We start from the raw sequence: 16,936 nt of genomic DNA, 5'->3' as shown, positions 1-16,936 counted from the left end.
AAAAAAAAAAAAAAAAAGAATGGCTGGAGACGAAACGGTACGATCTCCGATCTCCGATTTGACGAGAGACCAAGAGATACGGAGAAAATAAAGGACCGTGTGTACGCGATATTGGATAAAACGGAGCGATCATCGAGTTATCGTTATCCTCAATTCATGGATCATCGCGGAATTCAATGGCGAGCTTGAAATCGACGTGTTAGATACGTACGTGCCACGTTCTGAGGGGAATCTTTCATGGAATGTCGCTGCTACGGAAAATTGATTGGCCGGCACATTCGCAGCGTATCGACCACTGGGATAACGCGATGAAGTTTGTATCTACCGAATGGAATCGTTTCAATCGGTTTTTGTGAGGTAGTACAAAGCAATGTTACACGTATATGGACCGTGCTTTATTTCAATAATTGTTAGATTGGAGAGGAAAGTCTCATAAAAAAGTTTCTCTTAAGAGAATTTTTTATTAATCGATACTTCGATTTAATTTTCATTTTTATTATTAAAATAACAAGTGCGATTTTTATATACCAACAAATTTTCTTCATGTTAAGGAACATGGAAAGTCCACCATCGAAGGAACGAACCTATCAAAATATATACTTAGTGCCGTTCTAAACCCTTTCGTAACAATCTTCTAATTCATGTCAGAACTTCTAAGTCCCGCGCATAAACCGTACTTCTCATAACATTTATCATCTCTAATTCCTATCTCTTGCTTAATATTACACGAATGTTCTTGATTCGTCGGACGAATCACGTTTCTCCTCGAGTTAACAAACAAAAGTGAAATGTGCGAAGAAATGAACCTCCTGAAACGGTCGTGCACCGGCAATCAAACAAGCCGGGTTATTCTCCGACATGGCTGTTAAAATTTATTCCGTGGAATCGAATGTTCTGGACCGCTCCTCGAAACCAGTGTTCCACTGGATAGCGTGCGAGAAACGTGCTTTAGCGTGCTCGGGTAAACAGCGCGGCAACAATCGAAACGCAGCGCGGTTACGATTCCCGGATAATTTACATGGGAATTCAAGCGGAGAGAGTGTGGCGCGTACGCGCTCGCGAGACAGAGCTAACGCAGTCCGTCGAAATCGTCAAACTCGTGAAAAGCGTTTATTAGCTCAGGCAGCAAGGTAAACGCCTCAGGTGGTAACTTTAAGTGATTCGGTCCGTATGGAATATTTACACACGTTACACGTTTCTCCTTGTATGCCCAGAGCTGAGAGAGTGAGAGAGAGAGAAAGAGAGAGAGAGAGAAAGAGAGAGAGAGAGAGAGAAGAAAGAGAGAATGGAGGGCTTGAGTTATGGCAGAGCTTGCATTGTGTCTGTTCTGTCGGTATTATCACGAAGTACCGTTTCGAAGTCTTCCGTGTATTTGTGCTACGTCGGGCCAAGAGTCCCGTGGAAACAATTAATCTAGACCTCTGATTACTCCACCGACTACTGAAACATCCACCGCCCTCCCTCCACTTCGCCAAACGACTGAGCTTCCGCTTCACCGACGACTTCAGACGTCAAAACTCGAGATATTAATATGTTCTCCCGGATGGTAGAACGAAGACTGACTCTCTCTGACACACTCAGCCACTCTCACGGATGCCCTCTGCTGATTAAATTATTGTTGCCCTGTCCTTTCAACAGGCCGGGATACTTTCTCCTTTGACCCGGAATTCTATTGCGTCCAACGGCTTGCTTTCCGAGAGTCTCACCAATCGTTGAAACGCAAGCGGGTTTTTTAAATATTTTATTCGATGATAGAGACATGGTCCAGGGACGTCGTTATACAAAACGATGTTTTGCTCGTGTTTTTAAAAAGAGAAAAATATCCTTCTCTTCGCTCTTCTTCTTTTTTCTTCTAATTATTTTAGAAAATATAAAAAAGGAAAATAAGAAAGAGATCACAGATCTGTACGTTACTATTACGATTGCAATTATTAGTGTGAAAATTGGTAAAGGACATAAATGTTAGTTTAATCTGAAAAGCTAAATTAGCTTTAAACTAAATCTGGAGCTTAACTTACTAAAGAAAGTGACACGTAACATACAACGGCTATAAGTTAACCGCTTTTTTACTTGCTAATCACTGACAGAATTACGTTACCAAAAGCATCCGATATGACAGAGTACCTAGTTCTCACCGCAAACAAGCTGACGGATATACTAGCTTACTCAACCGAACGTGTTTAAAGCTTCAGCGTGCTATTTCTAACAGTTCCTAAGCACTTAACGGTTTTTACTAAATCAACCAAATTTTATTAATCCTTTTTATCTTAAAATTAACTTAAAATATAAGTGTTGTATAATTTAGTTTGTTGTAGAACTGTATCTTGATTGAGGTAAGCATAGAGTAGATCACCATATAACACAGAATTCGTATAATGTGTAACGTATCTTTCGCGTTGTGGGGTTACCATGAAACCTTGTAAATTTCATATATACAATGCCGGGCAAAATAATAATTTAATCTTAATTCTAATTTCTCGAAGATCATTTAGAATTTTTTAATATAACACATAACGTCATAACTATTACGATGCAGATAGAAGTAATCTGTTAGTAAATAAGATTGTCCTTGCTGGCTTTCTGAATAAGCAGCAGAAAAACGCAAATCCTAAAGATGAAATGATAGCATACTCGAGCATTATGCTAATATCCTTCAGTAGTTTGTGAATTGCTAAGCAATCAATAACATGTATCGAGTCTTAGAGTTAAACGTCGACATGGGTTACGAGAAAAAATTTACTAAAACCGAAATTGCAAAAATTGTTGAACTAAAAAATTAGAATCTGTTTCTGAAATTTCAAATATTGTAAAAAGATCCTGTAAATTATGGGTAGGAAAAAGTTGTGGAAGACTGTAAGCATTATCAGAGCGCGAAAAACGGGCCACTATTCGTGTTGCCTCAAACTTAACATTAACATCGTGCGATATTGCTCAAAAAGCAGGCATCACGGTAAACGTCCCAAGTTTTCACCGTGTTCTTGAGAAACGTAAATTTATTCAACGACTAAAAATGAAACAAAAACCACCTCTAACGAAGCAACACGAAGAGAAACGGTTAACAGTTTCAAGAAAACCTATTTATTTGAACAAGAAATGGAAACGTATTTTATTTATCGATGAAAACAAATTTAATATGGATACTTCAGATGGATTTTCATTTTATTATCATGACTTAAGACAAGCAGAAATTATAAACAAACGACGACAAATGAATAGGAATCGTATGATGATCTGGAACAGAATTGAATATAAAGGCAAAACCGATGTATGATTTCTTGAAGGAAAAATGAATAGTCAGAAGTATATAAATTTAATGCGACAAGAAATTAACGAACACGTACAACGAATTACGATAGGAAAATTTATTTTTGAATATGATAATGATTTCATTCACCGAGCTAAAATTGTAGAATCAAGAACAATTTTTTGAAACAAAAAACATCGATTTTACTATGTGCTGCGCGTTCCCCTGATTTGGATATTATCGAAAATTCTTAGGGAGAACTAGCAATATATAAGAATGGAAGGCCGTACGATGATATTTAATAATTAAAGAAAGCTATTAAAATCTTTACAAAATCGGATGTAATAGAAACAAAAGGTTAATATTATAATAAATAACATACTAATAATAAAACCCATTATTAATTTTCTGTTAATTGCTGCACAACTTTTCTTTTTGTGTGAATATATGTATAAATTTGGTAAATGTGCTATCATTTCGCCTCAAGAATTTAAGCATTTCCTCTGCACATAAGGAATGTTAGCAAGAACGAACTTCTCTACCACCACTCCCTGCGTCGTAATAGTTATGACGCTATGTGTTACATTCAGAACTCTATATGGCCTGCAAAAAATTAAAGATAGCACACATGTGCTATTATTTTGTTCGGGACTGTGTTTACATAATTAAAATGGCATACATAGTGGAGGTGTAATTGCTAACCAAACTGCGAAACAAGAGCAAAATAATTATAATGCTTTGTATAAAAATTGCAGTACAAAATGATCGGAAATGAGATGATGAGTTACTGAACAGATTCCGAGAAATGTATGTTTCTATTTGTAAACGTATCGAACGTAACGTAAACGAATTCGCATCGAATGAAATGCGCTTGTTATTTTCGTGGGAACTGGATTGTGCAAAGGCAAAGCGCATTATTGTTTAACACGTCAATAGAAGGGACCATCTTGTTTTATTTACTTACAAGCGACCGACGCCCGTGTGAAGTTTTAGAAGATTCGACAGCATAGAAATTTAAACGATTATACGGATGTCGGATTCATTTCTGTTGAATATGTACAAAAGATACAATTTTTCTTGAAATTATAATTCATATATCGCTTTTTTCTTAGACAGGACACTTTTTTCCAAGGCAAAGAAAAACAGGAAGAACAACCATTCGACATGTATTTTAGCTATTTTCTGAGAAGAATCAGGTGAAAGAAATTGAAAACAATTTTGAAAGCAATATGGAATGTAAAAATTAGAAATCATTTAAATACCTCCGCGATGAACATGTTAACAAATTTAAACACATTCAGTGTAATAAAAAGGAGGTGACACTAATGAATTGTTATAAAATTTTAAAACGCAATTGGTATACATATTGAATAGACATGTATACCAATATGATAATTATATCATATTATAATATGATTACTTACATATGCAATCATTTATTTATAAGGGAATAATGAAGCTCATTTAGTAGTATATGTGAATAAAAATGTCTCTAAGTATTGTTCTTTCATTTGTAAATTTTCCACTATGAACGATTTTACTAGTAAAATAATAATATTTGAAAGAGACTCACCTACGACGTGCAGATAGCCATATTGTGTTTTCGCGGTCGCTGTATTAATCTGGCACATGTACTTTCCCTTGTCGTCCTCCCGTACATCTTTGATATGTAGGAACCAGGTCCTATGCTTATCATGTGTCACGGATATCCTGGGGTTCCTGGTAATAACGTGACTTTGTACTGTCAGGATAGCGCTCTTGTCGAAAAGCATCCAGGCCACCTGAAAATGAAACGGCAATCCCGTTATGCTATAAACACGATTTACGGCCTCGTATCGATTATCATAAAATTGCAGTTTCCTATCGGAACGTCGCTAACGTCACGGGGCTCATTTATCGAGATATCAGAGTTCGCGTAGTCACGGATAATTAAGGTATTGTTTATGCACCACCGAATTGTTCGAAAAATCTCTCTTCATCGTATTAATAATTTGAAAACCGATAAATAGTTTATCAGTCATTTTTATTTGTCACATTTCGAAGACTTATGCCGGGAATCGTAATTTTATTATAATGTGTATCTTATATCTTAGAGAGGCTGAAACAAATCAAAGAGTAGTGCCAGTAAGACGCAAGAAGAGACAATTAGAAGAGGAGAAAAGCGGAAAGCAAACATGGGATTTCATAAGAAGATGGGTGACCTGCGATGGTTTGACCATCTAGAAACCTGCAATCAACCGATCTTCTTCTTGCTCTCTCCTTAACGCGTTTTTCTAAGAAGTCAGTGCAATTGGATATATCATTCAACATAGACGAATTTTTATCAACGACAAGGAATTTTCCAGCCTCTGTCTTTTATTCAGATGCATCAATCCAATTATCATTTACTAATTCCTATTTTTTACTAACAACTTAGAATCTACTCAAACCCTTTTCTATCGAAAATCAAATGTACGTAGCAAAAGTTGTATTTTACAAATACTACGTTTGCAAATGATGTACCATTTATATGTCTTCCAAATAGATTTTTATTTAGATTACTTTTAAAATTACACATACTTCCGACTTGAAAGTGTTTGTACCGTGGAATGTACATTTTCCAAAGTTCATTTATAAATTAAAAAGTTAAATTAACTTGCAAAGTTCATTTTCCGCAGAAGGAAGGTATCACATTTCAATCGTAAACCCATGGTCTTTTCAACTCAAAACTACTTACAATTAGACATCATAAATTCAACTTCGCAAACTTGTCGTGAAGTTAATTTACAAAGAAAAGAACAAAGAGAAGAAGCACGTGGCAAGTGTTACATTTTCAAAATTTCAGCAGAATTCAATGAGACTAGTTCAGCAATCATGAAAAACTGATTGAATTCTAATCACGAAGACCGATTCGCGGCTTAATCGATACAAAAGGAAGTAATGACCGATACGAGAGAGAACGATCTGATGAAGAAAAGAAACTTCTCTTGGAGCAACGAAATGTCCGACAATAGTCCCTGGAGAAATAAGAAGGCGTCTTTCGCCCGTGTAAGTATACGACGCTGTTTACTTCCGATGCATTCAGTCGATACAGTCACACCTTGCAGCAGAAAATAGGTCACTACGTTGTTACTCCGCGACATTCTTGCGATGAGTTTCGATTCCTCTTTAAGTGACCGATGTTTACGATCAGGAATAAAAGGATGAATGAAAGAAAACGGGAAGAACGCATAGATGGGAGAAAGTTTAATCCGCGTTTAATTTCGTATAATTTTCGTCTATCTAATCCTTCTATCTAATCCTTCTTCGATTCGTCTTGCCTATCTTAACGCGAAATGATGGAAATGGTCTTTCGCTGTGTCTCTCTTTTTACAGTAATATGCTCTTTGTTACGCCGGGCGACTCTCTGCCTGGCCCAGGTCACACACCGCGGGCCAGACGGAAACCAGATGTCCGCTCTTCCGTACGGCGTACCCTCAATAGCCTTAAGCACCCGAGTCACTTGCCTGCTAAGGTCCTTCAGACCCAACAAATGTCTTTTCTAAATCAGTTTCCAAAGACTATTGTTTACTACGGCTTGACACGGGAAAGTTAGTTTTCTCACGTACGATGCTTCCTACTAGCAACTTTCTATCGAGGGCGGTTAAGGCCCTTCCTAGTCCACCAACCTTCGTTTGTCCAATCCGAGGCAATGTATATACTGCCCTCACCTCCTGACCTATCATACATTTCCTCTCCTAAATATCTTATAGTGCTACGTCCACTAATACATTAAATCCAATTATAAGAGCCCTGCTCTAACGTACATATCTATCTTATCATCGTGCGATAAGTGATTATCTATCTATCTATGCTCATCAGTGTAATCTAAGTGTTGAAAGTATATAATTTATAATTCTGTGAGTCACAGTGTTATACAAACTCAATCACCCCTATTATCTCAACGGAAATCAGGGGATTGATCAAGTCGTGGTATCGATTGTTATAATCGTAACGGGAATTTACGACTCCCGTTGACGTCTCTCCTAGCGACTACGTCTCCCCGCGATTGGTCGAACAAACACTCTTTATGCTTTATACATCACAAAGGTACCCTTTTTGGTTTATATTTTCAACAATAAGATCTCTTTGCTTTCCTTCGTATAGCAGTGTATTTCATTCACCTTGCCTAGTGTACAAGCTCTCGTGGCGCTGTAATGAAAGGGAAGAAAGAAAATGAGAAGCAAGGAGGAAAAAGATCCGTTTCATTTAAAATCCGCCTTTCAATAGATAACATAGTGGATGTTAAACTACTAAATCACGGCTCATCAAGTTCAGTGATACAAAAACTTCTCCTGATTGCTTGCAACTACGATTTTAACAATATGTGACTCTAAATGAAACTTTTAGAACGTTCTCTAAATGTCAAATTTGTACCATCGATAGTACGACTCAGAAATCCATTGTTTTGAGAAGAAACAACCATGACTGAGCGACTTCTCCTCACAATCGATAAGTCACGCAACATTCGCTGTCGCGACTGGGGAGAATGCAACTCCATTGCCATAGTCATAAGTCTTGGCGACCATAACCAGCGACAACGTCGGCACTGACTCGTGACAGTTCTGCGTTTCACCCCCGTTTTTCGTATTCCGTAGTGGAATTTTCACCTCGATTTATCCGGGCCGACTGTCAGCGTAACAGCGGTTATGTCTCTGCCGCAACGACCCGCGTCGAGACGACCGGCGTCGAAAGGATTCCACTCTCCAGTGCGCCGAAAAATCTGCCCGGCACTTTCGTCCAGACGTAGACGAACAACGGACATTAGTCTTCCTGAGGAACAGTGGGAACGGCGTTCTGATCGATGCCAAGCATCTCGATTCGGTCGCTCGCGAGGTAGGACGAAAGCGCGCAACCGCGTTTTAGTGTCCTCGCGTGACTGGAAAATGAGAATTCTTCGAATGAAGAATGATATCGAAAGGGGATAAGGGTAGGCGTTCATCGATAGGTGGGAGATCGGTTTGTGATATTTTGATTAGAAGATGAATGTGATTGCGTATGTGGAATAAAAAAATGACGTGAATTTTTATAGCGAGTGACTGAGTCAGGGATTCGGAGAGGTAAAATACTTGAGATTAATTATTTTACCTTGCAAGGAGTTGTAGTGTTGTACTTAACTTGAAGGAAAAGCGTTATCAATATTAGATAAAATATATCACATATAGTTAATTCTCAAGCGTCACAAATAAGAAGCACATGGAGAAACGAATATATTTTAAAATAGAAGTTTAAAAAGATCTATTTAAAAAGAATGAGAATCGTCCGACCCAGATCAGACAACAAACCCCGTGTCTGTAACGTATCATAGAAGTGCCACTAAACGCAACCTTCGGCTCGACTTAACCACCTTTGAGGGCTTGCTAACCATGGTCGCTGAAATAGTATCGCCCCCGACCCTCGTTCCCACCCTTGTAAAACCTTCGTCACGAGCGATTGACCTCAGTGTACGCTGCCAAGTGTTCCACAGGTTCTCCCTTGGTGGTTTTCACCTCGTCATCATCGTTCAAACGGCCACAAAATGCCGAAGGGACTCGGCCGACTTGTTAAACTGAATGTTACTCTTCTTTCTCGGAATGAAATGTAAAGCGGGTATCGAAAACTACAGTAGGATTATATTTACTGTCTTAGATTTTTATCGTATCACCGATTGATTCGTCGATACTTTTGTTTCTCTGTTTTTCTTTCACTTATTTTTCTCTTTTCTCGTTATTCCATCAATTCGCAATATTTACATTCGTTCGTGGAAAATGTCAATTGTGCAATATTCGTGAAAGGACCCTCTTATCAAAAGAGTACGAGATATCATACTTTTCTATTAAACATTCTATTAAAATATAAATTGTGAACACATTCTACCATTAATTCCAAGAAAAACTACAAAAACTATCAACAATCGACTTTCCATGGCTCGTTTCGTCTTTCTTCATCTATCAAAAGAGTCAACAGTTGCTTTATGCGGCAAGTAAGATAGATGTCTGAGAAGAGATTCGCGGCAGGCGATCCACGAAATGCTAAGCATTCACCAAACTTTCCACGAATCATTAATATCGTGCTATAAAATCCCTGCAGTGAATCATTGCTTTCGTTTCGGTTACTTGGCTTTCCGGGAAATCTGATGACGTCCGCAGAGAAAGTCATTAAGAGCTTATCGTAAGTTAGTAATAACGAGTATAGATTGCTTCTACTATCACGCATTCTGCCTCTATCAAATCCCAAAAACCACGAAGGATACCAAGTTGTTTAAAAAACTATACAGCGATCGATCAATCGATTAAGAAAAGAAGAAAAAGAACAGTTACATGGTACTATTGTGTGACAGCGTTTCACTGGAGTGCATCAACATGCACGTTACGACAAAACTAAGTGTGTACTTGTTCCTCGGAGAGCTCGCTAGCGCGCATTGATTCCTTGCCACGGGAGGAGAGTTACAGCTTTGTTTACCACGCGGGCGACGAGATCAGCGCCATCCAGTCTGGCTCTGGTTCTCTGTATTGCCACCGTCTCTTCTTCTTTCTCCGCCAGTTCGCCTCCTTTTCCATCTCTTCCCTCGGTTTCCTTTTTCCGTGATCTTCTTCTCCTCTTTCTTTGACCGGCTGTCTGAGCCTATAGTTCGCGTCAGGATCGACCCCCTTCATCTTCTCGTGCATGTTTCTTCCGCTCGAGCTTCGTGAAATACGCAAACACATACCATGACAGAGGATATGTATAAAATTGAACTGACAATCGAAATTTTGTCCTTTTAGTAGGACTAAGTATAACGGTGGTATTTGAATTTTGTCTTCATGCAATGTATGTTATTTTCCTTCAACTTGCTAAACACTTCTCCTTAACATTCCATACACTGAAATTACATAATGCTGTAACCACCATATTATCGTCAAACATTTTTAATTTACAACATCAAACGTTTACCATGCTAAATTAAATTTTGTAAAGGTTTCCAAAAAGAAATTAGCTGCGGCATTACGTCGCGCTATAACTAGCATTACAACAAACTTTAGAATAGCTTCACGATCCCAACATCCTCTTAAAGACAGCTAAATCGTCCCTCTTCGTCGCTATATGTGGTAAGTTTCACCATGTTCCAGACTTGAACGTAATACGACCACTTAACCCGCAAGCTGTCTGACCCTCTGGCGAATAACCTTCTGCCATGACGTGCCCCATGGTCCGTTTAATTGTCATACAGCTCACCGATTCCAACTGAAATTGTCGAATGAATTGCCTTGCTCGATTTTCCTTTCGATGATATTCACCGTGTACTCTCGTCACTTCAATAATATCTTTAAAACGAGATGTATAAAGCTTTCGTGAATTAGAATATTGTTTCTTAAGATATTATGTTCGAAATAACGCTAAGAGGATCTGAATAAAAATGCTACCTAATAATAAAAATTCGATTGGGACTTTCATTTTCTCGCTGATATGTTTTCCTGTTAAACACACAAATGCAATTTATTATAGTCATTGATGTCCATTTTCGTAATGTATGTTCCGACTATATTGCTGTTTTGTCCGATGTGTTCATGTGCACTGTTAAATAGCTTAGAAAAACCTGTTTTTCCTTCTTGTTGTTTATCCTGTTTCTTTCTCGAATATGTTCTGATTGATTGCATTATCTCGATTTGCATCAATTGCATTGATGTCTCGAGTAAAGAAATATTATATGACTGGAATTCTGCAATTTGGCAGATTTCAACATGTATATATAATATACTCAATTAAAGTATCAAAAACATTGATTTCTTTTGTCTCAAATTACAAACAATGATCTGTAACAAAATACGATCTGTATACGAAAGTCAATCTGTGAAATAATTAATGAAAGTAACTTCTCCGTTTTACTTCTCATGGTGTCCACGCTCATTCCTTTATTCTCTCATCGAATAAATCGAGTTTCCGAGGAAGCAACACTTCACCGCATTTGCGTAAACACGTCTGGGACTTGCACAGTTGCAGTAAAGCACGAGGAAGAGGAAAAGCCGAGAAGAGAACCAGTTAACTTCCTCCAACTTCATCTGTACATCCTCGTCTGTGCGCGAACTTGGAGGATATTCGAGCACACCGTCAAAATATATGGAACGACCACTTGTTCTTACGATTTAACAGATACTTAAGTTAGATCATTGGTTTCCACTGGAACATTCACCGTCCCTCTCATTTTCCTGTGTCGAAGCTTTTCAGAAATTTATGGAGATATTCCGTAAAGGTATTTTCAAAAGTATTACAGTCCATAAATTTCAGTTATATATTAACACGAACCAGAAGAAATTTGCAAGAAGTTATAAAGCGTTACGTTCAACTAAAACATCGTGGAGCAGAACAAAAAGATGAAAAATACGATAGAATAAAATAAAATTTTGAGGAAATAGATTCTTTTGTCTCAAAACCGTAATAGGAATTATTCTCGAATTGCAAAAGATTCAACAAAAATTTGATATAAAATACAAAATGGAAATAGAGTTTCTGTGTGCACTTGAACTTTTAAGGTTTTTATCGAACTTTTAAGGTTTTATTGCACCGAAGAAATCCTCTCTGCAAACATCACGATCTTCGATTGATTAGTTCGCCGCCTATTTACGCAATAATTCCCTTTGTTTGCGAAAGGGCATAACTCATTCGAACACCATGAACGATTTCTTAATAACTTATAAATATTCAAAATAATTCTATATTTAATTCATTCGTCACTTTTATTTGATACACGTAGAGAAAAAAATCGCCATATTTAAGCTACGACTTAATTATCGTGCTTAATCATGCAACCGAATGAAAAACCGGATAAAATCAATAAAATCACTAAATTTCAGCTTATTTGATGCGAAATTTTTAGTTTATTCTTTTTCTAAATTTATTCTTCTGGCATATTTTCTCTATTTTCTTGTGCTGGTTTATAAATTTATAGGTTATGATAAGAGTGCACGGAACATTAGCTGTTTATAGAATAAAATAATTCCAGGAATATTCAGATGAAATGAAATATCCAGTTTATAAAAGTTTGAAATATCCATATTATAAAAATTTGTTTCCAATGCAATTTTAATGTAATTAATATATTTTAATGTTAATTAATATAATTTCCATTTTAAATATCCGATTAATTAAATACCTTTTTAATTGATTTTTAGAATATTGAAACGATTTATTTATGAATAGATATGTTTGCAGTGAAAAGTTTTCCTGAATCTGAAATAATTCAAATTTCATTCACGAGAAATCGCAAACTTTCCATAATAAAATTAATCAAACGCAAAAAAATTCCAAAATAGATGTACTCTTTCTCCCGATGTGATAAACAGAATAAACATTCCGCGAGTCTCATTAGATTTCAAGTAGTCAAAGTAAACGTCAATGCTGACAAGCGTAATTAGTTTCAATTTACTTCGTAAACTCGACGTGGTCGGACAGAAAATTTCAAAGTACCAGTATTTCAAAGTAAGCTACTATGCAACTCGAGACGAGTTTTCCAAGCTATGTGGTAAGTAGGATTACACTTTGTTTAAGTACTTATTACAATCATTTAGCACCGTGGAAATACTTTTCTTTAACAAACTTAACATTTCATTCGTAGTATAGTTTTCATGTTAATTGCAATATGTAATACGTTGAAGATCCATATACAGGTGGGATAATAAGAAGAAATAGTAATGAAATTTATTGACCGATTCTTTGGCATTCTTCGTCTTCATAAAGAAAGGCGCAAGATTTCTGATTGTATGCTCACGCAGAAGTTCGGACCAATTCTGGTTAAAGGTATTACAACCACTTAGCCCGCAAGCTGTCAAGTCCTCCAACCTCCAAGACATCAGCTTAACTGGCATAGGAAGAGACCCGTAAGCCAGCAGGCCGGAAGTAGGTATGCACGCGAACCAAGGCCACTAAAAGCATCTGGAAACTTCCCGTCGAAGACACTAAATCGACGTACGTACAACCAGAACTATTCTCGACTACGATGGAAATAAGATTGCCCTCGATTTAAGCAGCCACCGCTTATGGCTCGCTTAAACTCACCCGTACACAATCCTCTCCGATTATCCATCGATCATTAACATCAATCAGTTTAGTCTTGTTCAAAAGAGACTGATGTTTTCGTAGTTCTATTGATCTTTTTATGATTATAAACTTATGGAACTTAATATTAATAAATTTCAATAATGAGTACACTATATATATTTGTAATTTGAACTATTCAATGCTTATCATACTGATCTAAATTAAGATAATCTTAATATTATTTCAATAATATAGTCGTAGAATAATTTGGAATTGATTTGACCCTTTATTCGTTAAAAAGGAATCATTTGTCTCTTGGTAGCATTTTGATTATTTCAAAAATCTCATATTTTGCTCAGTGAATAACTTGCTTTTTCATTCTTGTAGTTCAATTATTTCGTTTTTTGTCGGCGTAATGGCAAGCGAGGTATCTTAATTTGCTTTTATTATCGGTGTGCAGAAGTTCTCGCTAAAACTCGCGGTTGAGAAGTGAGTGAGCAGATTTACGAGCACGTGAAGTTTCGTCCAAAATAGCTGTTGTAATTATTCCTTTTAATCTAAATTGCGGTCTGACAAACCAAGTGCCGGTGAAACTTACCAGCGTCAAATTTCTCGAGAATCTGCATCAGAATATGCATCAGAAATCGAGTTTTCTTCGAGCTGACAAAACGGACAGCGAGTTTAATCCATTTAAAAACGATACGAACATAATCGTTACATTTGTAAGTTATATTAAGCAAAATAGATGTGATAATATACGTGCATTATTTTAACTTTTCTTTACGGGAAATTAAATACCTTAAAGTTCAAAGAAAAGAATTAACCATTTTAAAAGTTAAATCTTCTCGGTTCTGATTTGGAGGAGAAAAGCTTTATTTCCTTGTACTTTATTTCAAAAATAATTTTCCGAAATTTGTTCCATGACATATATTCACAATTATTTTTAATTATTCTTCTTTGTTAGCAAATTGTATTTGTCTTAAAATTTAAAAAAATCATTCGAAGAAATCTTCGTCTCTGTTTAAAAAAAAGGATCTCCATCTTATATATTATACATTATATATATATATTATTATAGTTCGTTCCAGAGTTACGAGTATAATTTCTCAAATTTTATTTAAACTTGGTTCTATTAATATTAAAACAAACCAATAAAGCGAATCCATAAAGATAACCTAAATTACCATTAGCTATTAGGACAACAGGAAAATTCGTAGAAAAATTCGATATTAGCCCGATAAAAGAAACAGTTTCCCTTTCATAAAAGTGTTGGACAAAACGTACACGTTCGCTGTAAAGAAACACAAGCTTCGCGAACGAGAGAAGACTGCTCGAGGAAAAAGCCAAAACGTACATCCATCGCGGTATTTACACCGAAACAAAGACAGCCAGGCCAAACAATCGAGAGTAATTGCTGGCTAGCGAAAAACCGGTCGCTGTTTCTTGCTTCGTCGAAGAAAACCGCCGGAAGAGTTGTTTCACTCTTCCGTTCTCACTTGTCAACGCGTTCTTCCTCCTCTTTTCTTCGGGGTTTTCCGGTACCCTTTTTCGCGAATCTGATGAAACGAACAGAGAAAAAAAGGAGGCAGCCCCGAACACTAGACAGAGACAGAGTGGATGCTGCACGGCCTGGCGAAAAAACATGATTCAATTTAAAAATCATTCGCTAAGTGCTCGTGGCCCGTTGGAACGGACATTCTTTTTTTTTATGAGAAACGAGAAAACATCGACGACGCGCTTCTTCCACTCGTCCATTTGCCGGGGCGTGTTTTAATTCACAGTGTCCTGGCTGGCCAGCAGTAGCCATGAATTCCTTTTCGACTTTCCGACACCGAAATATGGCCGCTCGCCTGAAACTGGCAACCGGTGCGGTTTTAATAGTCAGCCGGTTTAACGCCTCGGCTGCAAAAAAACGGGTAACAAGAGGAGGGGAAAAAAGAGAAAGAAAGTAGAAGGATGAGAAAGCAAAGAGAGATGGAGTTACAGGGGTGATGGTAGAGGAGCAAATACAGCGGGAGAAGAGTGTTTGCGCGTTTATCCATCCCGTTCGATCCTCGGAGACTCGTGTCCCAGCAAGGAGAGAGGGATGATTTGTAACGAGGTCGATCGGTTTTACGAGCACCGCCAACTCCGGAAAATGTTTACCATTTGCACGCTTGAAATTTAACGCCGGGATTCTGAGGAACCTCGCTCTTGCGATGGGTATGCTTGATTGATTGATTTAAATTTGTTTCGAAAGACCGATATCAGATCACCGACTGCTGATATCGCGTGTTTCCAGACCTCGTTCGCTGCTGGATCAAATTTCATCGCAGATTGCGATACGCGTTACGTAGTACGATCTTTCCCCTTTTTTCTAAAGGAAGTTGATAAGTTATAATTATTGGAATCGTATGTTTTTCATAAATTTCATAGGTAATTAATTTACTGTGTGAGGTGCTTCGAAATGTTTCATTCTCGAATTTTATATAGCCTCAAATGATTGATCAAAATGTAACAAATAAATATGCAATTATGAAACATTCGACGATAGTTCTAAAATATTTTTTCGTTGATAACGAAACTTTGCGCATATTTCCATTTCTATCGGAACAATCTCTCATCTATTACCCGTGGTTCACAAATTACGACGTGACAATCTTCCCGTCGCATCGGCATGGCAGAGCATATACTACGGCACTAAACAAACCGAAAAGCTGATCGAATCATCTCCCAGTCGGATCGAAACGAAAGAGTTTCGCAAAAAGTCAACGAAAAAATACCACGCTTTTAACGTCGTCGCGTCGTGTCGTTCGGATGAGATGAAAACGAGATAAAAAAAAAAGAAGAAAGAAAATAAAGTTTGAACGGAATACTGTAAATTATTCCATAACGCTCTGAAATCCCGAATATTCCACCGGTTTGTGAATTATGGTGTTCGAAAGTGCAAGAGTGAATTCCGCTACTTGGAGCCGGATCAGCGGCTAACTTCCACGCACTACCGTAAATCCACTCTTGTACTTCGAAACTCCGTAACTCACCGATCGGATCATCGGAATGATATATACATTATGGTGTGCCATCGAGACTCAAAAGCCCGCGGCTTTTTTCTCTTTCGCACTTTTCTATCCCTCTCTGTCGTTCACCCTATTCGCTCTTCTCTTTTCTACTCTTTCCTTTCGCTGTTTCAGTCCGCCTTCCTTCGGCAAACTTTGATTCGTGTTTCATTCTTCGAGCCTCTTCTCTCTTCGTAGTCCCGGAAAAACATACCACGAGCCACGAGCCACGAGGAATGGGATGGGATAGGATAGGAAGGTGGGGAGGGATCGGAGGCTGGAGAAGGATATGTGCTCGACGACCATCGCGGTAAACGTATATTTTCTCGCATTTGGTAGTGAAATCGAATAAGGTGAGTGGAAAGAAGTGAAATTGTATGGGAAAGTACGCCAATGGAAATGGGCGGTCGACGGTCGCCATTTGTCCGCTGACAGATCACACTTTTCTCCCTGTTTGCCGCTCGTTGACTGATGGCAAATCGGCCCCGCTAACTTTATACATGCCCAGGATAAATTTTCTCGGTAATGGGAACCGGGGGAGAACCATTTCATGGTGGTGCAGCCATGAATCGCAAGCGAACATAATAAAATTCTTTCTTAACGCATCTTATCGGTGAATTCAAGAAAACGCTTGTTTGTAATTTGC

At 37.7% G+C, this 16,936-nt stretch overlaps 1 protein-coding gene across 1 annotated transcript in view; it reads right to left on the bottom strand.

Moving 5' to 3' along the window:
• The window catches only part of LOC100745595 (lachesin-like), a gene marked incomplete at its 5' end in the record, with an annotated part of 85,456 nt that overhangs the window by 17,836 nt on the left and 50,684 nt on the right, over positions 1–16,936 (bottom strand). The window contains one exon of the mRNA XM_024367484.2: positions 4,818–5,025. Coding sequence (XP_024223252.2) covers positions 4,818–5,025 — 208 coding nt within the window. The remainder of the gene's footprint in view (positions 1–4,817; positions 5,026–16,936) is intronic.

The sequence above is a fragment of the Bombus impatiens genome, unplaced genomic scaffold, assembly GCF_000188095.3.
Source record: "Bombus impatiens unplaced genomic scaffold, BIMP_2.2 scf_0023, whole genome shotgun sequence".
In the NCBI taxonomy this organism is placed as follows: domain Eukaryota; kingdom Metazoa; phylum Arthropoda; class Insecta; order Hymenoptera; family Apidae; genus Bombus; species Bombus impatiens.
Note: the sequence above shows the minus strand (reverse complement) of the source record. Positions and strands in the feature narration are given on the sequence as shown.